Here is a 27232-nt window from a genome sequence, read left to right as displayed (position 1 = left end):
TATCATAAATTTGACTCCATCTAGGTGATAATTGATCGACTTACAAAATGTGCCCATTTTCTACCAGTTAAGACAACTTACACGGCTGAAGATTATGCAAAGTTGTATATTAAGGAGATTGTTAGGCTTCATAGTGTGCCAGTATCTATTATATCAAACCAAGGAGCTCAATTTACGGCTAACTTTTGGAGGTCTTTTCAGAATGATTTTGGCACACAAGTGAATCTCTGCACTGCATTTTATCTGTAGGTTGATGGACAGGCTGAATGTACCATTCAGACACTTAAAGATATGCTACGAGCATGTGTTCTAGATTTCAAGGGGAATTGGGATGACCATCTTCCACTCATAGAATTCACCTACAATAATAGCTTCCATTCCAGTATTAAAATGGCCCCAGTCGAGGCACTGTACTAGAGGAGATGTAGATCACCAATTGTATGGTTCGAAGTCAGTGAAACAAAATTATATGGGCCAGATTTGATTCACCAAGCCATTGAGAAGGTGAAAGTGATACAGGAGCGATTGAAGACGACACAAATCAGGCAAAAGTCTTATTCCAATGTCTGACATCGTGATCTGGAGTTTGAGGTTGGTGATTAAGTTTTATTGAGGATCTCACCGATGAAGGGTGTTACGTTTTTTAGGAAAAAAGGTAAGCTGAGTCCGCGGTATATTGGGCCGTATAAAATTCTTCAATGAATTGGACAAGTTGCTTATGAGTTAGAATTGCCATCCGAATTGGAATTTGTCCACCCAGTATTCCATGTATCTATGTTGAGGAAATGTATTGGAGACCCTTCTCGGGTCGTCCCTATCAAATATGTATAAGTTATAGAGGATTTATCATATGAAGAAGTGCTAGTGGCTATATTAGATCGACAAGTCTGCAAGCTGAGAACAAAAGATGTAGCTTCCGTTAAAATATTGTGGAGGAACAAGAATATAGAAGAAATGACATGGGAAACAGAAGAGGAGATGAAGTCTAAATACCTTTACCTATTCCAGAATGAAGATAACAAGGATACTGGTGGAACGCATGATACATTAGAAGATGAAATGGCTTTATAAGGTAAGAAATAACTTGAGAATACTCTTCCTTAATACAAAATGGTGATATGCAGATAATGTACATATCCACAATGTTTTGTGTAGCCTTGTGAGGCCATATGTTGGGCTTAAGTTCTTGCAAGTTTTTCTAGTGACCATTTTATAGGGTAAAATTGACTGGAAATTTCCGTTGGAATCCACGATGATTTGGACTCCTCATAAACCCTTGCATTCGAGGATGAATGTTCCTAAGGGATGGAGGGTGTTACAACCCATACTCACGTACGTTAGTTCATGCCATAAGGTAATCGACATAAATCCATGAAGAGATTATCTTTAAGATGATAAGAAGTTAATCATATTGGTCTTAAATGATACAAAGGTGTATAAGGGTGGTTAACAAGTATTAGAATTTAAACGAATCAAGGATGTTGTCAGCTGTATTTTCGGGTAAACCTAGAGGTGATTAACACACTCAAGAGGTCATGTTTTAAGGTATTTTAATCATATAATATCCGTATCATAAGTCTAGAAGTCAAACGAGTTATGAAACAAAAGTCGACAAAAGTTGTCGCAACTTAGGTTCATAATTTTACTTAAACATTAGGTCAATGTTACTAAGTTTTGCTCCCAATTTACTTGGAATTAAGGGGTGTTCTACCCACCGAATTGAATATCTATGAATCTAGTTTCCAATGCATTAAACCGTTCATCAATACGATCTTGGAGTAGTGAGATATTCTAGTTTTTGCGAGACTGCGCCAAGCACCTCTCTATGGGGCCCACTTAGGTGGTTTAAGACATTTGGATAAAATGGGTATGATGCCTCCAACCCGTTTTAAGTCATTGTTTTTAGTATATTCAGACCTTAGAATCCTATGAACACCCTCTCAAGGTTCTCTCAAGATTCAAGACCCAAACAAAGGGAAAACAACACAAATCAAGTGTCGGGATTCCCGTGGTGCTAGTAAGTTTCTTGTTCTTCTTGTTGTTGCTCATTTTTGTGTTGTTCCAGCTTGTGTGGGAGGTTGTTTTAAGGGGTTTATGTTCTGTAAATACTCCCTGAAGTTCTTAATATCAACCCTAGGTGATTTCAATCCTTCTAAAGTGATTCTAGTACCGAAAAACCCTAATTAATTGCTAGTTTCGCTTCCTTGTTGTTGTGGCAGCATTGGAGGGATATTTCGTGGACAATTAAGGTAAAATTGGAGTTGTTCTTTCTGTTTAAAGGTAAGTACCCTCTTACTCTACATGTATTTAAGATTATCCAAGTTGCGGCTAAGTCATTGACGCTAGAACTTGTGAAATATATATCGAAAGGCTTGGTAGTAATGTTATCGGTTGGTGGCCTATTTTGAGAGGCTAAATATGATTAACATTCATGTTGTTTGGGATGTTTGGTGATTGTTTTCACTTGTGGAAAGTCATATAAATAGGGGAGGTGTTGTCCGTTTCATCATAAAATAGGTTGTGGTCGGTACATAATCGTTACGACGCTTAAACGTTAATGATAGTGTCATTTCTCCTATTGTAGACTAAGGAGTCATGACATTTGCATAGCTTGAGGTTGGGCAGCATATACAAGGTATGTGAGGCTATCCCTTTCCTTCTTTGCACGACTCCAATTGTTTATAATGTAATGAACGAGATTTCAAAGATACTCCACTCTTAGAAGCTAGCAATACTTACATTGTTTCCCTTTTTATGGAACGATTGATGTTGATGTTGCTTCTCTTATTCTTATATTATCACTGTTGTTGGTACTACCTGATTCTTACAAGACTGATGATGAAGAGTTAGTCCTAAAACGTGTACAGAGGATACCGACCTTACATCACTCCGAAAGGTTTAGAACGTGATTCCATGAGTCGAGCATGCATTATATATATATCTATTTTAATCTACTGAGCCGCGCTATAGTCGGCGGGGTACGGCACCTCTTGTGCAACCACTGATCACTTGGGTTTTACCGAGCTCCAGGTGGTCGGGTACGATTCTACTAGGCCTTATGATAGCCGGGTACGTTTTTATCGAGCCTAATACGACCGAGTACGATATGATGATGATTATACCCGCAGAGGCGTATGTTTTAAAAGTTTATGTATATATACATATGCATCATGCATTTCATGTCAGTAGCCCTCAGAAGTACCCAGATGTTACAGGTTGTATATTATCTATCCCTGCTTACATTACTGTTCATACTTATGGTTCCCTGTCTTACATACTCAGTACTTTATTTTTATTGACATCCTTTTATTTGTGGATGCTACATGTCGTGCTGCAGGTCCTGATAGACACGAAGGCACAGCTCCCCCACCATAGTAGGTTGTCCAGTTCAGCGGTGATTGGCGAGATCCCTTCTTCGGACTTGTTGTGGTCTAGGTATGCATTTTTGTTATAGATATTATAGGTATGTCGAGGCCCTGTTCTGGCAATGTTGCAGTACTTATGTTCCGTTAGAGGCTCATAGACAGGTGTCGACTCATGTATAGTTTGGTATGCTTTGTCGGCTAATTTTTGTTGTATAGTCTTTCATGGTAGCGTGGTAGCTCATACCTTATATATAGCTTCTTGATTGTCTGGTAATCCCATATTATGTATGTTCATGCCATCATCTTTTATTGTTGGTTGTCCATGATCCATGTCTACCATTTATATTGATCTCGTCGGCCCTAAAAGATAATAAAGAAGGTTAGATAAAATGTATGGTGGTGCTCGGCAAGTATGGCGGGGTGCTACTCATGGCCTTCCAGTTTGGGTCATGACACAGTCTTGGGCGATGTGTTAGCATTCTTGGGCTGTGTGTTGTTCGCTTCGGATGCTGAATATCCCCCACGTAGTAGAGAACCTGATTACTTGTTATAGGCTGGACGGGATGGCCCTCATGGCATGTATCCATGGTCGCCCTATGATGGCGTTGTAAGTTGTGTCCTGGTTCATGACATGAAACATTGTTTCTAGGGTGACGCCTCCAACCAAAACGGGCAGCGTTATCTCTCTTGAGGTTTGCTCAATTGCATTGTTAAAACCTATTAGCATTTTGGAGCATGGTACTATCTTGTCCTCGAGTCTCATTTGTGTGAGAACTCGAGGGTGAATAATACATGCGCCGCTTCTGTCGTCTACCATTATTCTTTTTACATCGGTATCCTAAATACGTAAAGTAATGACAAGAACATCGAAGTGAGGAAAACGCAAATCGTGGGTATCTGACTTATCGAAGATGATACTGTCTTCGAGGTCATCATACCGTTCGTGGGTAATCGACCGCTTCAGTTGGTGTGTTGTGGTAAACCTCACGGGGTTGATTGCTGCTTCATCGCCCCCGCCGATGATCATTTGGATGGTGTGGACGGGGGGTGGCTTTGGGGGGCATTGGTGTTGTTCTTGTCTGCAGCCGAAGTTGGCTCTTCCTCAGTCGCGCATTAACTCCCTTAGGTGTCTTTGGTGAAGCATGTTCACCACTTTTTGTTGTAGGGTTATGCAGTCCTCGATCTTGTGGCCCTGTTCCTGATAAAACTCACAGACGACGTTCGACTTTCTGGTACTTGGGACGGACTTCATCTTTTGTGGCCACTTTACCTTCGAGCCGAGTTTCTCTAGCGTATACACTATTTCTGAAGGGGAAACATAAACATTGTGAGCAGATAAGAGTGGTGGAATACCTATTTTGTTTCGCTGAGTCCCCTTATGTGGCCTGGACGGCCCTTTTGTATGGCAGGGAGATGGTTGGATGGTCGTTCTGATATATGGTTGATGCCTATCTCGGTTGAGGCGTGGACCTGAATGGTCTCTTCGGCCATCATTACAGCAGTCTTTCCTCGGCACCGTTTGGACTGACGTTAGCCGTTGGGTTAGACCATTGAGGTCATCTTCGTCAGCTCTCACCTCGGCGCAATAGGCGTTGTGAATTCTTTCCCAAGTGGTGGGAGGGTATTTCATAAGTGTGCTTAACAACTTTCTGGTTGCCCTCGACCCATTCCTGTTCAACCCATATTGGAAAGCTGCTACCAACATCCCTTCTAATACGTTTGGCATGCTCATTCTTACTCTATTGAACCGGGCGAGGAATTCCCTGAGTCCCTCGCTAGGCAATTGTCTGACGGTGAACTTGTCGTTCACCCTGGCCTCCGCCTTCTTAGCCCCGACGTGGGCGGTGACAAACTTGTCGGACATTTCCTCGAACGTTGTTATTGCATGTGCTGGTAATTGTGAGTACCATGTTAAGGCTCCCCCTGTTAGGGTTTCACCGAACTTCTTCAGCAACACTGATGGTACCTGCTCTTTTGAAAGATCGTTGCCTTTTACTGTTGTGACGTAATGAATGATGTGATCTTCAAGGTCTGTTGTGTTGTCGTATATCTTCAAATATAGTGGCATTTTGAAGGTTTTGGGTATGGCATGTGGGGCTGCTTCATCGATATACGGTTGTTCGATGTCCCGTTTTGGTAGCAGTTTCGGGGTGCCCGATATCTTATCAACCCTTTATTGATGCTCCCTCATTTGGTCGCGGAGCGCTTTATTCTCGTTCTCCATCTCTTCCATTTTCTTTAGAATGGCCGCAAGTGCAGCGTTACCTGCATCAATAGCGGTGTGAGTGTTACTTGTTGGGAGAGGAGCGGGAGCAGGTTGCTCATTGGCAATTGTTGTGTTATCCGCTCGTGCGGCGCTTCTACTCGCCCCTTGAACGGGCTTGTCGAGTATGTTGTTTAGAGTACTTGTCAACCACATCTCCAGTAGTTTTTCCACTGTTGGTGGCACTTCCTCAGTTGCGGGCGTGGAGGCTCCCCTATCGCGTGAAGCGGTTACACTTCCATGAGGGGGAGGTGAGTCACTCCACCTGGGTTTAGCGCTCGGCGTCACGTTTCAAGAGGTTGGCAGTAGCGTCCACTACTGCTGTTAGTCTTTCATCTCCTTTTTCTACCATTGTTAGTTCGTGCAAAATGAGAAAAAGATGGTAGTTGTCGTATATTATTTTTTTTATCTATAGAAAACTAAAATTTTGACTAGAAAGTCCCCACAGACGGCGCCAAATTGTTTTACCAGAAAAATGCTAAACCTTTTCTTAAAACGAATTAATGAGAAAATAGAGGACGAATCCTAGTTAAATATAATAATCACTAGATCTAACGTCTATATGTATTGATGATATAGGGTTGAATCCGAAAGTGTTGTATGTCAACTACAAATGCTCAATGATTGTCAATGAATATGGTAATAAAAGCATGCGATAAATGCAGATAATGGCAATAAATGTAATAAGAAGGAATTTATCACCCAAATGTTAGATGACTTGGACGATTCTCCTCCCTGACAACAACGTGGAACAATAAAAAGTGAAGATGGACGAGGAATATTTGGATCTTGTAAACAAAAAAGTGTATATCGAACAATGTATTCAGTGGACAAGACAAGCTTTTTGTATATTCTTTGTAGTCAACCCTTTACAATGTGCTCTTATCACAAAAGTGAAAATCTTTTTTTTGTTCTTTATCTCTTCCTATTTATAGGAGATTTTCTAAGAAACCCTAAAAAGTACAACTAAAGGAATATTCAATAGAATATTCCTTCTTTCTCTTATAAACTTATCCTACCATTATTTTCATATACCCTTTACTTGACCTCGGCACTAATCTTTCTTAAGGCAACTCCTCGCCATTATGACGTGGTCGACTTAATCCTCGACCACGTCCATTTGGGGTCATTAAGTCTAGTCCAAATTTTGACCAATACAGTGACGTTGTGAATTTTGGAGCTAAAAAAGAAAATATTTATATTGGCAATGTATGAAAATTGTATTTCTTCTATCTTCGATTAAATTTATACAAGATTAAATAACAAATTTACTATCTTTTTTCATGACCGTGCGGATAACTTGACTAGTTTGTAAAATTTACACAACATTAAATGATGCAAATTGGAATCCTTCTAACACACTAATAAGAAAAGTACCAACATAAAAATTGAGGTCTCGTAGATCGACCTCAAATTGACAATAGCCACTTGGTAAAGACTTCATTCGCTTATTTCATTGAATATGTCAAGAATTCTACAGATATTAAAGGATTTTTTTGTCATATCCTTACTTTGGAAAGGAATAAAGTGATCTAGCTACTATCTTAGTTTAGTACGTAGAATAAACTAGATTAACTTGATCATTCTCTAATGATGGAAATCACCAATTGCGATTAGTAGCAATGGGTATTCCACAAGGTGCGTAGTAGGTGTAACTACGAAAACAATATCGCTACTGTATTTAATTAACCCTTTACCGGAATGAATAACTAATGACACCAAAAAGGAAAAAGAACTCACACTTACAACCTCGCAAAACACTAGGGCTTTAACTAAATTTCAATCCAAGTTGCTTTATTACAAAGAAAGAGTAAGTACTATGTTGATTACAGTAGGCCATCACTAAGTGCAGACTCTAGCGGTGTGTACCCAACAAGGTACGTAGTTGGTGTAACTAAAAAATAGTACTAAATGAATAAATAGCTACTGTATTTAGTCATTCGTCCTAATAAATTTACTAATTACACCATAAAAAACAAAAAACATACTACCTCGTAAAGCACTAGTATTAATCTTGGGGTTCTCCTAAATTTTTATTCAAAATTGCTTTATTACAAAGAAATGGTTATAAGTAGTGTGTTGATCACATCGCAAATTTAACGGTACGACCTAATGTCTTATCATTCTTCTCTTGCGTGGAAGAAAGGTGTGGGCCAAACGTCACACTTTAGATTTTGTTTTTTGACAATATTTTAACTAGGTACAGTCCTACATGAAAATGATGAATTAGCATGAAGATGAATATGACCTGGGAAGAGAAGAGTAAAGAGCTATTATCTTGGTCAGCAAGCTATTAACAGTTGAATTTCGATCCACACTGATTTTATAAATTATAACTAAATTATGCAAAATCGCTAGAAAACCCTTCAAGATGGACAACTTAAGGAGTTTAATTAACTTTTAGTTTTACACTAGTAGTGTCACTTAAAAGATACTACATGTGAATTACACTGATATTATAAATATTTTTCATATTGTCACTGTATATAATAAACTTCGAAATATGTAAGATATCATGGGTATTCTTGGTCAGAACATTTAGTTATGAGTAGATAAGGATTTACTGAATAAAATAGACTTTAGCGACACTCTTATCAATTGGTGGTATATCTCTTTCCTAGTGATTGTTTTTTTTTTTTCCTTTGGCTGCAGGTTTTGCTTCACACTACTGGGAATTTAGACAACTATTAGTACCTAATTATTAACCAAACAATATCGTCTAAACATGTCTATATAAGCATATCTCATAGGCTCCTCAAATATCATTCCGTGCAAAGAAATCATATAGTTTCACAGTACATCTCTCTTAATTACTTTCCAAATATAGAAAGTTACAAAGCAAAAGAGAGGAAACATGAGCGCTTCTATTTTTTCACCACGATCAATTTTACTTACTATTTTCTGCTTCACGTGTAGCATTTTTCTATTTCCAGAGTTTGTCACTGCTGGTGTTACAAGGCATTACAAGTTTGATGTAGGTTTCTTTAGCTTAATTATAACGTTGTAACTCTTAAAATTAATTAAATAATCAATTCATGTAAACTGTTTTTCGATCAATTCTTTGTGTTTGATGTTTGCAGATAAGATTGAAAAATGTGACTAGGCTATGCCAAACAAAGACAATTGTGACTGTGAATGGGAAATTCCCAGGGCCTCGTGTTGTTGCTAGGGAAGGTGATCGTGTCGTGGTTAAAGTTATTAATCACGTCTCCAACAATGTTAGCTTCCATTGGTATGAATTCTTAGCTTCCAACATTTTTATTGGTACACTACTTTCAATTGGATAATAATTAAATTAGCTACTAATATCCAGTATCCACGGACGAATCTAGGATCCAGAGAATCAGTTTGTTCAAATGAATGTGATATTTTATGAAATTATCTGTACACATTTTTTTACATATACACGTATAGCACAGTGGAGGGAGCCTTGGCGTAACTGGTAAAGTTACTGTCATGTGACCAGAAGGTCACAGGTTCGAGCCGTGGAAACAGTCTCTTGCAGAAATGCAGGTAAGACTGCGTATAATAGACTCTTGTGGTCCGGCCCTTTCCCGGACCCCGCGCATAGCGGAAGTTTAGTGCACCGGGCTGACTTGCCCTTTATACACATATAGCATAATTCAAACCAAAAGTAACAGATAGAGCTAAATTTTCAGAACTCGCCCTATGCAATTGTGGCCAGTGTTACAGCAACGTATAATAATTGTGTCCAAACAGGCATGGAATTCGACAAATTCAAAGTGGATGGGCAGACGGACCAGCATATATCACCCAATGCCCGATACAAACTGGCCAAAGTTATGTCTACAACTTCACTATTACTGGCCAAAGAGGAACTCTATGGTGGCATGCTCATATTTCATGGATGAGAGCTACACTCTATGGACCTCTTATCATTTATCCCAAGCATAATACTTCTTATCCATTTGCCAAACCCCACAAAGAAGTTCCCATCATTTTTGGTAACATCAAATATATGTCACTCTTTATTATATATAATTGAGTTTAAGTTGTATGCTCGACAGTGCAAAAATATTTTTTGCAGGTGAGTGGTGGAATGCTAATACCGAGGCCGTGATTAATCAATCACTTGTAACTGGAGCTGGACCTAATGTCTCTGATTCATACACTATTAATGGTCTTCCTGGACCATTATACGATTGTTCTGCAAAGGGTACGTACTAGCTTTTATCGGCCAGAAGTTGATACGTTTAACTTTTATATACTGACAGTAAGCTAACTGAAGACATGTCTTTATGTTGCATTTTGCAGATACATTTAAGCTAAAGGTAAAGCCTGGGAAGACATATATGCTTCGTATAATCAATGCTGCACTCAATGACGACCTTTTCTTCAGTATAGCAAATCATTCAATGACAGTCGTGGAAGCCGATGCAGTTTATGTCAAACCTTTTGAAACAGATATCATTCTCATTGCACCTGGACAAACTACAAATGTCCTTCTTAAAACACATCCTAATCCCCAACAAACGACTTTTTTGATGGCAGCCAGACCATATTTCACTGGCCAAGGCACATTTGATAATTCCACAATTACTGGAATTCTTATGTATGATAATTTATCTGCAAGTATTAGTTCATCATCTAACACTTCAATTAAAAATCTTCCAATCCCAACTCTTCCACCAATTAATTCCACTTCATTTGTAGCCAATTTTAGTAATAAGTTTCGATCTTTGGCTAATACTCAATTCCCTGCTAACGTGCCACAGAAAGTTGACAAACAATTTTTCTTTACAGTAGGCCTTGGAAGTAACCCGTGCCCAAAAAACCAAACTTGTCAAGGTCCAAATAATTCCTCAAAATTTTCTGCTTCTGTTAATAACGTTTCTATGATTCTGCCAACCACAGCACTACTTCAATCCTACTTCTTCAAAAAATCCAATGGCGTATACACTAGTAATTTTCCAAGTGTCCCTCTTGTGCCCTTCAATTACACTGGAACTCCTCCAAATAATACTCATGTTTCTAATGGCACAAAAGTTGTGGTGCTTCCGTTCAATACTTCAGTGGAATTGGTAATGCAGGACACTAGCATTTTAGGAGCTGAAAGTCATCCTCTTCATCTTCATGGCTATAATTTCTATGTGGTTGGTCAAGGTTTTGGTAATTTTGATCCTAAAAAAGACCCTGCTAATTATAATCTTGTTGATCCGGTTGAAAGAAACACCATTGGCGTTCCATCTGGTGGATGGGTAGCCATTCATTTTCTTGCTGACAATCCAGGTGAGCATCATTCCTACTTTCCTAGTTAATAAACTCAACTTTGAAATGAAAAATTCCGATCGAGTTTAATTATATGGATTAATGGTATAAAAACTATTCACATAATCATGTTATTTGATAAGACAATTATAAGAAAAATTCTAAAAATGGTAACTAGCGTGCTATCACAAGTTAAAATTACACTTGTCTAAAAGAAAATTCATATTATTAACTAATGCTTACGTTAGGTTAGACTATCTTCATAACACTGCTTGGGATGCGGTCCTTTATTGGATCATATGTACATGAGTACGGGGATGCCTTGAATGCCAGGCTATATCCTTTTTAATATGTGATCGAGTTTAACTTTTGTAATAGTAAAGAATTGATCATCTAAAAGATACTCTCGAATAAATTTAAGATTAGTAACATGAAAAATATGACAGGTTATCTATTAAAATATATGCCGGTAGTAGTTATAAAATTTCATAAAAGGTTAAATCCATTTGATTATGTACTTTTTTTTTTCATGTGTATGAACAGGAGTATGGTTTATGCACTGTCACTTTGAGGTGCATCTGAGTTGGGGTTTGAGGATGGCTTGGCTGGTGTTAGATGGAGAGCTTCCAAACCAAAAGTTGCCACCGCCGCCGGCTGATCTTCCCAAGTGTTAGACGCTCTGCTTCAATTAATTCCTCCTCCAGCGTTACGTTGTTCTTCTCTCAATAATTTATACGTCTGTTTTAATTTGTTTTTTCTGCATGTGCACTTGTGTGCTGAGTTTTATTGTTTGAGGTTTTTCATATAAGAATCGTCTACGTACGAAATGTGAAACGATGAGGAGTGAAGGAGATTTTGTTTATGTTTTTTTGTCGGAAACACTTTTACCCGGTGAATCAATAAAACATATTTCTTTTTAAAGTTTTTGTTAGCATTATATTCTATAAGACATGGCCTAAATTTGTCCATGGCTAATTTTGGAGTCAATGCAAACTTGGAGCCAAAGAATAAAAGTATTTTCTTTTATTCGTTTTTTCTTTACTCGGAGAGCAAAAACTTTGCCCTATAAATATGAGTCATCTTACTTCATTTGAATTATCTCATATTTTAATTAGAAACTCATTTTTAGTATTCGAGTAATAGAGAGTCTTGTTATATTCCGTAGAGTTAGTGTTGAGAAACACTTTGAGTGAACCTCTTCTTTGCTAGTGATTGTAGCGAGGATATATTTTGGGATAATTAGAGTTTCAATTCTAATTTTGTACTCTCTTTTGTGTACCGGTTGTTATAGTGAAATTGCTTCTCTCTGCTTGACTGAACCGCGTTAAATTTTGTGCCTTCTTTATCTTCTTTAATTAATATTATTATCAACTTGTATTGTATTTGTTATTGTCATTATAAAATTGTTTGGCTAAATTCCGCCCGATCCTAACATATTCCCTAAATTTTTTTGTTAACATTTCCTTAAAGCCTGCTGCATGCACTCCAACATTTGTCAACTTATTGACAAGTTCCTCTGTTTTGACTTTCTCTTCTTCTGGTTCTTTAACGAAGATCCATATCATGTAACAAAAAATAAATACTACTTTAAATTAATCATTTTAGACAAACACCTAAATTTGCTATGCACCTAAATTTTTAGCAATCATGCCTCATTGATATGTCAAATAACGGGCAAGTGTTTGGAACACAAATACAATAGCAGTCGTTGATCAGCCACTCCAAAGTCCAAATTTGGCGGTGGCCCGAACAGGATCGACTCTACTGTCAATGATGACTCGAACAATTGCTCAAGATAGTAAGTACCAATTATTCTTTGCTATGATAGAAGCATAATTCCAGTAAATCATCATGAAAACTCTACGTACAACTCAGTTTTTTATGTGAAGAGTGTTTGGATATTTAGTTTCATTTGTCTAGCTCATAATTGGAAGTTTAACAAATAGGATCAGTGCAGGAACGACCTCTGTGTACAACATGTATGACTACAGGGCTCCAGGTTGGCTCTTGAACATTAGCTGATTTGACAAGACTAGTCTTATTATCTAAACTTGAAGGAAGTACATAGTGGTACCCCATTTTTAGCTTTTAGATGAACCTGTCAAACATTTCTCTGTATCCTGCTTCCACTACTAACAAGTAATACACCAAGTCCTTTCTTCTTATTTTCTGATAAAGCGGTACTGTCTTGGTTATCTTGTGCTTTCCGTAATTATGCTATTAAATTTTCCCTCCGTTTATTTTTACTTGGTATGTATACTAAAAATAAGTTTTTTTTTTACTTGTTACTTTACGCGTATCAAGAGGAGATAATTTTTTTTCCCTGTTATACCCACAGTATTTATTACTCATTTCAAAATATTTTCTCAAATCCAATCAAATATGCATCAATTAATATGAGCATCATAGTAAAAATTATGCACTTCATTTATTATTTTTTAATTGATGTAAAAAGTCAAAACGTGTCAAGTAAAAGTGAACGGAGGAAGTATTTGTTATATTTCACCATTATAGCTATTAATATAATATCTCCACCAAGGATTATGTGATGAAAAAAAAATCATCTAGCTAGCATTTGTTTGCCTCAACTAGAAACTCTAATTGCCCATAATATTTATTCACTTCATTGACTATTAAACCATACCTTTCGGTGCTGATAGGTGACCTCTTATTTTGGACGGTAGGCTTAGGTCTCATTTGTTTTTATTAAGATTAAGACGTCTGAATCTGAATACACATCTGAATATGAAAATGTGTATTAAGATTCAGACATCTGAATTTGAATACACAACTGAATAATTAATATGTTGTCTCTGGATCTGAACACTGAATGATTAAGACTGTTTGTTTTTAGTATCTGAATATGTGCAATTTATCTATATTTAAACATAGCATATATAAAATTCAAATAAAATAGTTAATTAACATTATTTCAAATTCTAATGTTTAAGCATTAAAAACATATTTCTAATAACAAAAATATAAAACTATCAAGCATTTCCTCTTCCTTGCATTAGCTGAAGTGCAAGTTCTTCGTGCATATTGTTCATAAATTGCGAATTTTCAGTTGTCCAGCTAGGTCCATTTGTTTCATCCAATACTTGTTCGTGTTCTCCTTCTTCCTCAAATATTACTTGAGGTGAATCATATTGATTAAACAAGTCATCATTTAGTCGCTCTTTTCTGATAAAATTATGAACTGCAAAATATGCAATAACAACATCTCTTTGGACATCAGTAGAATATGGAGCCATCTTGTCCAATATTGAGAATCTTGCTTTTAAAACTCCATAAGCACGTTCAATAACATTTCTGAGTTGTGCATGAGCATGGTTAAACTTTTCCTCCTTATTTATGGCTCGTCTACGATGATAATCTCCTAACCAATATCGAATATTACGATGGTGCTAGAAATCCTCGAGTATTAGGATATGTCGCATCACATAAATAGTACTTATTTGTCATCAAAAGAAAAGGTTAATTGCATATAATAAACACCTAACTTATTATTTCAGAATAGTTTAATAAGTTGTATCACTTACTATAAGGAGGAAATGGAAAGCCATTATCTGGATTAGATGTTATCTCTATTAGAACACGTGCATCATGTGCTACCCCTTTCCATCCAGCATAAACATAAGTGAAGACCATGTTAAAATCACATATAGCTAAAACATTCTGATAACATTTACCCTTTCCTCTTCCTCTATAAATAATTTGTTGATTAGCTGGAATAACTGCATGTACTAATGTCCCATCGAGTGCGCCTATTGCTCCCTGCAAATAAAAATAATAATTTTATGTTAATAGTTATGAATTTTTTTCTTACGAAGTTATAGAATAATTTTATGGCACATACTACCTTAAAAAAAATTCGTAAGTTTTTATGAGCACCAGACATTTGTGTGTTTGAATCAGATTTTGTAGATGATATCATCTCTTTTGCAAATAACATCATTGCTTCAAGAACATCATGAAAATATTTGTGAACCGTTTGTGAAGAATGTTGAAATCTTCTCTTCATAACCACAAAACACTCATTATGACATATAATGGTCAGATATATTGCTATCTTTTCTTCGACGGAAATATGTTTGCTATCTATGAGCCATCCTTTATGTCTAAAATGCTGACATAGCCGAACATATGCATCACGAGACATGCGCATCAGTTCTAAACACTGTCGACTAGAGCCGGACAACAATTCTTGTGTGTATTTTTTACCAGATAAAGATGATGTTAAATCTTTATTTCTTTGGATATTCTTGAGTCTAAAATGATTTTTACACCAATACAAGCTCATCAACGCTAATACTTGATCCTCAATGTCCATGTCTAAACTGTTGTAACAAAGAGAATGTGTAATACACAATAATAAGTATACCACATTATGTATTTGAAAAATATAAAAAGTTACATGACCAAAATAAATTAATTAGTAAAACAATACCATGCACATCAAACAAAATTCAAATAAGACATTTCAAATAGGTATATCACAGATTAAAAATGTTTCACGAGCATAATATTTTATTAAAAAATTAAATAAGCATAATCGATAATAGTTGGAAAAAACAAAGAAGGTTCCATAGTATTAACGTCTAATTAATAATCTAGCTAATTAGAAAAATCAAATAAGCCCCATTTTTTTCCCCATGGCCTTAATCCAATTCTCTAATTTGTCAATCTCGGTAATGTTTATCCATGCTTTCCTGTAGCTGTCACCTTCGCAAAGTATACTAACAGTTGCATTGTATAATGGTTCTTCCCATCCAAGTTCTTCTAGTTTTACCATACACTCTTTAACGTCAGGCCCGCTATTTTTTTAACCAATAACTCTAATGCAATACTTATCTTCTCTTCAATGTCCAATTGAGACGATGCGGATTTTTTTTCTTTCCCAAAGGTTTCTTTTCAATTGGAACTGAAGACTGAGATGGATAATCAGTAGGAGCTCCATCATTCTTATTACCAACTAGATCTTCGACGTTATCAAGTGTATCTACATCTATAGTAGTAGATATTGAAGATACACCAGGGCGGGGATATGTACAGCTTGGACTCCAACCATGAATTCATGTTGATGTAGAACCCTCAAAAGGTTTTGTACAAAGATCTGGGAATGGTAGAGGCGAAGTCTTCAATGCCTTTGCTTTTGGATGAGCCTATAATAAAGAGATTTTTAACATGCACGTCAAACTTTTTCCTTTATAGAAAAAAAAGGAAAAGTTGAATTACTTGATAATGAACTAACCTTTATGTACTCATCCCACTCACTATTAGACATTAGAATGGTATTGGTTGCTGGGTCATAAATATTGCCGGTCTTTTTGGTTATTGGCAACCAAGCTTGATACTTTTCTTTTAGATAATCATAATGATTCTTCATATGCTTTTGTGTGACACTAAAGCCATGAGTAGTCTCCAAAACTAGTTTAACTTTGTTCCATGAATCTGCCTTTAAACTACTTCCAAGTCTTCCGTTTAAGGATATTTCTTGAATACGACTTTCTAAAAAGGTTTTTACTACATCCATATTTTTCCAACTTGCTCTTGAATTTCCACTAGATTGTTCCATAGCTGAAATATAAAATAATAATGATTATTGAAAATGAACTGATGAGGCAAGAGTGCACTTTTAAACTATTACATGTTCATGTTATACATGGTCATGGTAGTATGATAAAGAACTGGAGGAGCAGGGCATGCAAGATGATAAATTTGATCAACCTCAACTAACAAGGGTTCTGTCACATTTACAAATGATAAAAGGGCAACGAAAAAGTTATGCTTCTGATAATACAGTTATATGAAGCAACATGTCTGTGAGGTTGCTCATGGGGCTACCTCAAGCCTAGAAAAAAATTCATAATGTCCCAATGTGTTTGAGCAATTGTGTTTTCAACATGAATAACACTTCATCAAGAGTTTAATCTGAACAAGTTTTAGCTCAAACGGAGCTTCTAAAATTCCTCTAGGCCTAAAAGTTAGACACTATTTCAGGCTACAAGACGTTAGCTTTCTGAATTACACCGTAAAAATACTTTACAAATTTATTTTACAAAACACTTAGTGAATAAGTTATATGTATATATTTGTTTTACAAATAATTTTCAGAAGATCCAACAAAAAAGTATTTCTGCAAAAGCTAGCAGCATACGGCCAAACTTGGCTTAAACCTTGGATAACCATCCGCGAAACAATTTAGAAGTTTAGAGCCAAAAAATTATACTTGAGATCTTGAAACTCATACAAGTATAATTTTTACAAAATAATAGGCAAGCTTATTGCGAAGTTCATAAAATAATAGCAACATACTTTCTAAAGGTTAGAATCTTACCTGTTCAAGAGAAAAAGAATTGGATAGCCAATGATAAATGGAGAGTGAGAGAGAGAGGCGTGAAAGTTTATGCACGGAAGATGAAGAAGAAAGCGTGGAATTTGCTAAAATATAGCCTTATCGTTGAGTGAATAGTTGCGAAATTTGTTGCGGGAATAATTGGGAAAATCACATTTACCGTGTTTTTAAGAGTTTGGGCGCCATTAGGACTTTGTTGTGGGTCTGTTTCGGTCAGATGCATTCAGACTTATTAAGAGGTTTTAAAAGAGAAAAAACAAATAGACTTAATGGGCTGGATCTGAATAAGTAGGGTTAAGATCTAAAAGACAAACGCACTTAATAGGCTGGATCTGAACGATTAAGATTCAGACCTCCATTAAGTGCAAACAAATGAGGCCTTAGGCTAGTATCCCTATAAATATTCCTCTTCAATATTTGGGATTAAGGTCTAGGGACAATTCCATGGGTATTAGTTATTACTTTGGGACTAAGGTTTAAGTTTTATGATCACATATCATTAGTTTTCAAGATTTACTGACCCCTCTTTCCTTTGACCATTCATATTTGTGTCCTCTTCTATTGGATAGTTCCAATTACAGAAAAGAATTTTTTTATTGCAGAGACAGTAAGAGAAGCAGAAAATACAGCTTTCCAGACAACACCATGTGACATGGTTTTAACGGTATTCATCAATACAACTTAACCAAAATTTATAACACTTCCTCCGTCTCGATAATGTTTGACAGAACATATAGTTTAAAAAAAAATTAAATATGTGATACAGAATATATTGTGAATATTTATATGGTTATAAGTTATTTTATTAAAAGTAAAATAAGAAATTTAAATTTGAATTATTTTTAAATATAAAAAGTTATCATTCTTTTTGAGTCATATTAAAAAAAAATGTATCACATAAATTGGAGAAGGAATATCATAGAAGTATTACACTTTCACGGAATCTGTTACTCTTGTACTTTCATTGCCTTCCCTGATTGAAGTTACATTGTTATCAAGGCAAAGATCGAAGACTTTTTCCGTTGATTCAACTGAATCCATTGTATTGGACGCAAATTATGTATATATATGGTAAGAAAATGTATATGTATTACAAGATCCAAAGACATCCTGAATTGAACTCACAGATCCTAAATCTTGAATTTATCTCTACTATGATCTATTCTTCTCGATATGATGGCAGAGAGAAACTTTTGTTGGTCACAAGACCAATATCCATCTCACAAATAAAGGGTAACTAATAAGGAGATCTTACTTGTGGAAATTTAACTCTGCCAATAGTAGTGAGTATCAGTAATTACGTAGTTTCAAGAATCTCCATGCTTGTTCCAGCGGACAAGCATTCCAATGCACCTCTTTACAATATAAAATTTTGACTTCTGTTCCTTAGCCAAATTACTACATTTTCGGGTGAAATTGGCACATTTTTGGGATGCACTTTTCGTAAGTCGAGACTTTGAAGAAGAACTACTCTTTTGTGAAGAACTCCTTGAGAGGGAAGATCTGTATGGATTCTTTTGTGATAAACTCCTAGGAAGAGGGGGATTTGAGCTTGGGCTCTTTTGTGAATAGCTCCTAAATAATGATGATTTTGAGGAGGAATACGAATGACAACATGGATCATCCTTTGATAATTTCCATTTCTCATCCATATAATAATACTCCATTTTGCTGACAGAATTTTTGGGGCTTTTTTCGTCGAAATTTATGATAATTCTTGTAGTGTATAATATATCGGAAAGAATATGGAGCGAAAAAGGAACGGGTAAAAATTAAATGTCTGTAATGTACTAAAGAAAAGGGGGAAATGGTTGATAACACTAGACAGAATGACAATGAAGAGTTGGCTTCTATTTATAGCAGTTTGAGACAATGGTGTAATTTCGGAAGGCTTTTAAATCTGAAATAGGTGTTTGACCAGTGTTTCTTAACATTGCACGTTAATGCTTACGTCTAATGTCTGCCATTTTTCCTAGCTGTAACATTTTTATATTCATTTAATGTGTCATATCTCATTTATGTTTTTTTGGATCAAGGTGGACAAGTCGAGTTAAACAATGGCTCGTAACTCAAAGACGCCCAACTGAAAATCATTTTCCTATGTCCGGACGAATTACCCGAGTTATATTTTCATGGTCTAAATTTGAGAATTTTAATCTCTGGTTTGGTTCTTGAACCTCTTTCTGGAGATCATAAGCATTTATGGAGATGCTGACTACTGTATGGTGCTCCATTCGACACTCTTTAACCTATCCCATATTGTGTTTACATTATTTTTATTTCTTTGAGAAGCAAAGACACACGCATAGTCATGAGGGAGTGTTTGATGGTAGATGGGAAGTGTGACAGAGGATTTGAATATTAGGTATATCCTATTAGTGGTGTTGAAATTCTACATTCATTTCACAAAATGGTCGGTAGGGGTTATTAATTATTCAAGATTTTGCAGTCTTTCACTTGTGTGATGGACAATTGGTCAATTACTGTGGTGATTTCTGTGTTCCTGCATTTCTGTGAGATGCTCTTTTTTTCCTATCAGAATCACTGTCACAAACTCTCTGCTACATTTCAGTAAACCATTTAAAGTGGAGTATCCAATGTTTAATACTAGCATAATACTTCTTCGATATTTGAACTAAGAATATTGCAAAATGTCAAAGACCTTTTAGTTTGCAACATATTTACTGGTGTGAATTTGTGCAGCTGATGGTTCACACTTAATATTTGGTTATAGCATGGTTGTTATGTTGCTATCAATGTTCAATCTTTAATCAATTGAGATTTACATGTTATTACATAATTTTTATACTGTCCAAAATGTGGTAAAAGTTTTAAGTACATAGAATTTATATTCTTTCCAAAATAAGGTAAAAGTTTTTATGTTAGAATTTCCTTTTGGTTGGAAGACCTAAACATGCCTAGCGATCAACGCTCGGGACTCGCCCAACAGTTCCTATACAAATCATGTGTTGAATTCATTAATTTTTACCGTTGACTCTTAAAATTCTTTAACAAATGAATGATTAAAGTTTTTTTTATCTATAGGAACATAAAAATCGTGAGTAATTCAAATAACGAACCATAGTATTACATATTTACTAATTGAAAACATCGTGAGAGTGAATATCATTTGAATATTTCTTCTAAAAATAGATGACCAAAATTGATATCTTTACTTGATAGATTTTTATGTCTTAGTTCTATGTCTCTCAAAACTATCATACATTTCTTATTTTACTATTTAAAAATAATTTTATATTTACTCATGAAGGAGTACTATTTTAAATTACAGTGTTGATAAAATTTATTGAGTATTAACTTTTAAAGAGGTAAAATATGCAATTTGATAATTTTTTTTAAGAAATTCTAATTTTTTATTGTTTAAAAGTTAAGAGGTTATAGTTAATTTATATTTCATAGTAACTTTAACAATATTGTATTCTTTATATTTGTAAAATATGCTAAATATTTTATTTTATATGTGTTTCTTTAATTCTTTTTAGTTTTTTTAAACTTTAATATATCTTTTTTATTTTTATCGTATTATAACGCTATATTATTAATTTATAAATTTAAAAAATTAAAGATACGTTAGGCTTACGCCCCGGGTCCCGAAACTTTCGCCTCGCTCCGTATTAAATAAAATGCACCACCTCACGCTCCCGCCTTTTAAAACACTGCAGAAGGTTACTTAATTATGGGACTTTTTCCAGGGAGAAATTCAAAAATAGTCAGATTTACAACTGGTCATTAAAAAATAGCCCAGTTTCAAAAGTAATCGAAATTTAGCCACTTTTCATGTAAAGATAAATCTGAGCGAAAACACTGTTCAAACCCCGAAAAATACGTCAGTATATTATACTGGAGTTCCAGCATAAGTATGCTTGAACTCCAGCATATTATACTAGAGTTCCAGGATAAGTATGCTGAAACTCCAGCATAATATGATGAAGTTCCAGCATAAGTACACTAGAACCCCAGCATAATATACTGGAGTTTGGAGCACCGGTGCTCTAGTCTCCAGTATATTATACTGGAGTCAGCAAAGTATACTGGTCCAGCATAATATGCTGGAGTTCATACAACAGGTGCACCAAACTCCAGTATATTATGCTGGACCGGTCTCTGTTGCAGCAAAATAGTGGCTATTTTTCATTGACTTCGTAAACGCTGGCTATTTTTGAATGACCAATCCAAAAACTGGTTATACCGTGTTATTTTGACCTTTTTCCATGGGTAAATTTATCAGTGGAAGCGGCCAATGTTCTTTCTTGCACATGCCCATATATGGCGCTGTAGTCAGAACTCAGAATCAATTTTCAAATTGTACAATAGTTCTGTATAGGCTCCTCGATTTGAAAACTTAATTACGCAGCTGAGCTTATCGCAAATTCCATAAACTCATGTATAGAATAATCATAAAAAGATTAAAATATCAAATATTGTCTTTGTTAAAATTGAAGTAATCAAGAAACATTTTTCCTCAAAATCAACTCAAAATGCGACCGAACGCTTCTTGACAATTAAATATTCAAGAAGATCCACAAAAACCCTTCGCTCATACGCTGCTTTGGCCCCCAATTAAAAAACAAGAAGGAAAATCAAGGCAAGTTGTTGCTCGTGAACGATTCGAAGTACTGTTTTACTTTCATGGAGATCAAATACATCCCAAGGAAGTATGCATCATCTAACATTCGAGAAGCACATTGCTTCAGCCGTAGAATCACATAGAAATGTGGTAGAAGAAAAAAAAGAAATACATAAAATTGTATCAATCAGGCTTTTTGTATTGCTTTTGTTGTTTTCTTTGTTGGATAACCTCGTGTTCATGTTAGTTTTATAAGCACCTAGTCTAATTCAATCAATATCCGTTACATTCCATTTGTACTAGTACTAAGAAACTTTGTTATCACTGTTTATGCTGATGAATTTAAAGTCCTTTGTCCGGAAATTTGAACTTCTGCTCTCCCATAACCTTTCTCCTAAATTACACCCCCTAAGCACCTTATATGATGATTTAATTAAAGAAGCAATTTAAGTGCACATAACCTAATTATAAGTTTTACAATAATGGTTAAAAAATTTCTAAATAACAAACTTAGGAACTTCTTTCAGGCAATTTCAACTCAATTTAGAGTAAATAATGATATTCGGCTTAAAATATGTATATTTATATGCATACTGCCACGTATTTTACTCATGTTTCATGAACTTTTGGATGTGAAATATAATGATTTATTCTAATTCGGGGTATTTGTATGTGTAGGAGTCACCCAGATGCAATATGGGACTAAAGTGCACGAATTGAAGCACAAAGAGAACAAAAGAAGAAAAGGGCGAAGTGTAGCGCCCAGGCCAGCGCCCCGCACTACCTGAGGCGCAACTTACAGATGCACAAAAATTTCCAACGCCCAGTGCTACCCAGGGCGCTGGGTGACGGGAAGTCTCCTATTTCGCGTGGGACAGGGTTATTTCGGCCCTGCATACCCTCAAATCGTATAAAAAGAAGTCTAAACCTATTTGGGAGGGGGAAGACGCTACTTTGAGAAAAAAAATACAAGCACACGGAGCCGCCGTGGAGGCCGGATTTTATCTTTTCTACCACCAAACATAGTAATTTTTATTGTTCTTTGTATGATTTGTTGTTTGGATACCATGTCTATGTGGAGCTAAACTTCACATGCTAGGATGGTGGTTCTTTCATGAGTATTGTTATTTGGATATTGATTTTGATTTCTTAGTTTATCGTATTGATTTATTTATTCAATCTTGCGCTTAATTATTTCATTGTTTGATCACCAATTGAATATTATCTACAGATCTAGAATTGAACTCGAAAGTTGAAATTCTAAATTGCATATAGGATTGAGTAGGTCAAGTTCTTGAACTCGGGCAACGAATTCGCGGTTAGAATAGACATATACTAATTGCCTGCTTGGTTATTATAGGGGAATTATAAATGCATTCTTGTTGATTCTAACCCTATAGACATATAAGTATTTGGTTAGCTTGAATAGGCGAGTAGGAGATCGACAGATTCTTATGAGCAATATTAACCCCGTCAACAAATAAATCAGATAAAGTAATTAGTCAATTCACTTAAAGAATATAATAGGATTGTTAGATAGCCCATAACCCCAGATCGTTTTTACTACATTGATATCATAAAAATCTTCTCTACTTTTGTTCAGAGTTTCACTATTTATTTTTCTTTATTTTAATTAGTTTAGAATCAATTACTTCTAGGTTTAATTCTTGTTTAGATAATTAAGATAGTGTAATGTTGTTAATAGTTGAACAAGTCCTCATGGGTTCGACATCAAACTTTTAGTCACTTTATTACTTGACGATCGCGTATACTTGCGTGTGCATTTGGCTGCAACAAGTTTTTGGCGCCATTATGGAGGACTTAAAATTAACTGTTTTTCTAGATTAGACTTTTACTTATTGTCTTTTCAAGTTTTTATTTTTAATTTAGTTTAATATTACTTATTTTTACATGACATCTTTAAATGAAAAGTGGTGATATGATAAGTATTCTTATTTTTGTGATCGTTGTCCATATTGTAAAGGGTCCCATTTGTGGCAATAATGCAAATATATTCCCAGTAGCAAGTTGTGTGCATCATCTCAATCCTGTACTATTTGCAGTGGCTACTAGAATGATTGTCTCCTACCACAATCTATTCTTATGATGATTCTAATAATGTTTGTGAGTTTGATAGGAGTAACAAAATGGAAGATGTGGAACATGATGCTCGTATGGATATGTCCTTGCAGTTATTAGAGGATTTTGGTGGTCTTCGTGAGAAAATTACTGATTGGATGAAAACTTAATAGAAGAAAGAGCTGAATTGCGACAAAAAATCGAACAATTTGGCATTGTTATTCACGCTTTGGAGGCTCAATTGGGTGCAAAGGTTGATGTGTCTAACGCCCAACAAAATAGTTGTGTGGTGTGAAGCTGAAAAGGAGCTTATACGCCAAATTGAGGAGCTAAAAGTGGAGAAGCAATTACTCGATCATATTTTTATTGATGATGTCCATGTTGAAAAAATATACTAGATTCATTTGAGGAAGTAGATAATGTTTCACTTGAAGACTCTAGTGTGTGTATATATGAGGATATAAATAATAATACATCTCCAGAGTTTGGGCGTGTTGGTCCTCATTCTAAATATTTTTTGACATTTTATTTGGATGACGACATGGAAATCGAGTCATCTGAGCCTTTGAGGAGTCAACGGGTGAGGAACAAGGTGCTTACATTCTTGAATTTATCGTGCCACAAAGACAAAATTACATACCTCAGTTGAAAGTTAAGAAGTGCAAAATATTATATTGGTTATTTGGCACAACTAGATTTGTACCTCCACCCCGGGAGCATAGCAAAAAGCTTGAAGCCAAATTGGGGGCTCATTAACCCAACCCATGATAGCATGTATTATCAACTACCAGTTTAGATCTACCTCACATGGACACATAGATGAACTCTAATACGATATGACCAAAAAAGAAACTAAAATTTTAAAAATTAAACTAACACAAAAATTAAACATGAAATGAAGCATACTAGATAGAGTGAGTGCACTGAGTGTATAAGCACATGTGGTTGTGTGCGGGGACAGTGAAAATCTCTCAAAAATCTTGTAGAGTAACAGATATTTTTAAGAGAGAGAAAAGTGTAAAATGAACTTAAGTTTTCTGTTTATAATAAAAATGTGATGACCCAAAAGGTCATCTCTTGCTTTAGAAGTCAAATCTGTGTTCTGAGGCCTTAAAAACTTTTTTTTGTCTCACTTCAATTTATGTGAACAGTCCGGATATATATCCGGAAAACCTTTATGTGAAAATTTGAGAAAAATGCTAATTTTGCCTTTAAAATTTAATTAAGTTGACTTCGATTAATATTTTGGGTAAACGGATCCGGACCCATGATTTGATGGTCTCGTAGGATCTGTAGTAAAATATGAGACTTAGGCGTATGCCCGAAATCGAATTTCGAGGTCCCTAGCCCGAGAAAAGAATTTTTAAAGAAAATTATTTGCTGGAAAATATAAGGACTTTTGGAAATAAAATGGTGAGTGATCTTGATGGTATCGGGCCCGTATTTTGGTTCCGAAGCCTGATACATGTTTAAAATAATATTTAAGTCGAATCTGTAAAATTTGGTAAGAATCAGAGTTGATTTGATATAAATCGGACCCTTGGTTGAGAAAATAGAAATTTTGAACTATCTTATGAATTTCATGAGTTTTGGTGGTAATTCGTTGTTTAAGATGTTATTTTGGCGATTTGATTGCACGAGCAAGTCTGTATGATATTTTTAGACTTGTGTGCATGTTTGGTTTGGAGCCCCGAGGGCTCAGGTGAGTTTTGGATAGGCCACATAATGTTTTGGAATTTAGGAAAAATTGGCTATTGCATCTGGTATTGTTGCAGGCTCTGATCTCTCAATTGCAAGGTCAGGCTTCGCAATTGCGAGCTAATAGTCTTGGCAATTGCGAGGGCTTTATCGCAATTGCGAAGAAGCCCAGGCCTGCCTTGTTCGCATTTGCGAACCTCTCTTCGCAATTGCGAAGTCATCAGGGAGGGGCCAGTCATCGCAATTGCGACAAAGAGCTCGCAATTGCGAGAGGAGCAGACATGCAGCTGTTTCGCAATTGCGAATCCTGTCTCGCATTTGCGAGCTTCGCAATTGCGACATCTGCACCTGATCAAAACATCTTTTTTAGACGGGATTTTCACTTCATTCTTCAAAATTTCAAAACCTAAACTCCTAAGGGCGATTTTTCTAGAGCAAGTTCTTCCCAAATCATAGGTAAATGAATCTTAACTCTTTTTCTTCAATCTATTACATCTTTTTACATGATTTCATCTCAGAATCTAGGGTTTTCATGGAAAATTGAGTATTCTTGGGTGGAAATTAGGAATTTCAAAATTTGGGGATTTGGACCTCAAATTGAGGTCGGATTTCAAAACCAATTGCATACTTGGGTTCGTGGGTGAATGGGTAGTCGGGTTTTGGTTCGAACTTCGAGTTTTGACCAAGCAGGGCCGAGGTCAATTTTTGACTTTTTGGAAAATCTATATTCATGCATTAGAATTGGTTTATTTAGCATTTATTGATGTTATTAAGTAAATTATGACTAGATACAAGCGGATTGGAAGTGAAACCGAGAGGTAAAGCGGTAATTGAGGCATGATTTTGTCCGTAAAATTGAGGTAAGTGTTTGACCTAACCTTAGCTTGAGGGAATAGGTATTGATTGTCTTATTTGCTACATGTTAGTGTTGAGTACGACATATAGGTGTGGTAACGAGTATTTACACGTTGGTGTCGAGCATGGCCGTGAGTCTTATACTGTGACTGTTGTGACTTTTATTATGTAATGTCCATGCTTAAATTGATGATTATCCATGTTGAACAAGACTTATGATAATTTCTTGATAATTAACCATTATTGAGTATTGGCTTAAGTTAAGATTTATTTTGTGAAGCTAATGTTGGAACGAGATTGGTTATAGCTGATTCTCTTGTCGGGATGTATTTATTTCTATTGTTGATTCCTTTGCTGGGATGTTATTGTTTCTATTGTTTGGGTGAGGAAAGAGTGATAAAGCACGAAGGGTGATACCGTGCACATTCATACTTATGCATATGGTGAGGAAAGAGTGATAAAGCACGAAGGATGATGTCGTGCACATTTACATTTATATTGATGCATATGGTAAGGAAAAGAGATAAAGCACGAAGGGTGATGCCGTGCACATTTCTATTATTCATATGGCGAGTAAAACTGGTAAAGCACAAAGGGTGATACCGTACACATTTTCATTTTTGATTGCATGGTCAGGATTGAGAGTAAAAACACGAAGGGTGATGTCGTGCATTCATTTTCTGTTTGCTGTGATTATTTGCTGTTATCGGTTCAAGTGCCTTAATTATTTCATTTTTGTTATTTCTGTGGTTTCTTATTCTAGTACCCCTATAGCATGTTGCCCCTTCCCGTTAATT

At 35.7% G+C, this 27232-nt stretch overlaps 2 protein-coding genes and 1 pseudogene across 2 annotated transcripts; 1 reads left to right on the top strand and 2 right to left on the bottom strand.

Annotated features, from left to right (window-relative positions):
* Positions 1-8392: 8392 nt before the first annotated feature.
* Positions 8393-11778, top strand: LOC107825545 (laccase-17-like). The gene is made up of 6 exons (XM_016652417.2): positions 8393-8602; positions 8709-8860; positions 9349-9593; positions 9677-9805; positions 9904-10878; positions 11401-11778. Exons 1-6 carry the CDS (start codon positions 8483-8485, stop codon positions 11529-11531), a joined length of 1752 nt encoding a protein of 583 aa, XP_016507903.1. The 5' UTR covers positions 8393-8482; the 3' UTR covers positions 11532-11778.
* Positions 11779-13966: 2188 nt separating this feature from the next.
* LOC107825546 (uncharacterized) lies at positions 13967-17726 on the bottom strand (annotated as a pseudogene).
* On the bottom strand, positions 15708-16435 carry LOC142163243 (L10-interacting MYB domain-containing protein-like). Its single transcript, XM_075220510.1, has 3 exons — positions 16112-16435; positions 15968-16022; positions 15708-15865 (listed from the first exon to the last, which is right to left on the bottom strand). Exons 1-3 carry the CDS (start codon positions 16433-16435, stop codon positions 15708-15710), a joined length of 537 nt encoding a protein of 178 aa, XP_075076611.1.
* Positions 17727-27232: the final 9506 nt, after the last annotated feature.

This window comes from Nicotiana tabacum, chromosome 8, assembly GCF_000715075.1.
Source record: "Nicotiana tabacum cultivar K326 chromosome 8, ASM71507v2, whole genome shotgun sequence".
NCBI classification, from domain to species: Eukaryota; Viridiplantae; Streptophyta; class Magnoliopsida; order Solanales; family Solanaceae; genus Nicotiana; species Nicotiana tabacum.
Note: the sequence above shows the minus strand (reverse complement) of the source record. Positions and strands in the feature narration are given on the sequence as shown.

Excerpts from the sequence above, each read along its gene's own strand:
- LOC142163243 (XM_075220510.1), bottom strand. The coding sequence starts at position 16,435 with ATGGAACAATCTAGTGGAAATTCAAGAGCAAGTTGGAAAAATATGGAT. Across the intron at positions 16,023-16,111 it reads AGTGGGATGAGTACATAAAG|GCTCATCCAAAAGCAAAGGC; the intron begins GTTAGTTCATTA and ends TCTTTATTATAG. Across the intron at positions 15,866-15,967 it reads TCTACCATTCCCAGATCTTT|ATGTAGATACACTTGATAAC; the intron begins GTACAAAACCTT and ends CTACTACTATAG.
- LOC107825545 (XM_016652417.2), top strand. The coding sequence starts at position 8,483 with ATGAGCGCTTCTATTTTTTCACCACGATCAATTTTACTTACTATTTTC. Across the intron at positions 9,806-9,903 it reads ATACGATTGTTCTGCAAAGG|ATACATTTAAGCTAAAGGTA; the intron begins GTACGTACTAGC and ends TGCATTTTGCAG. Across the intron at positions 10,879-11,400 it reads TTTTCTTGCTGACAATCCAG|GAGTATGGTTTATGCACTGT; the intron begins GTGAGCATCATT and ends GTGTATGAACAG.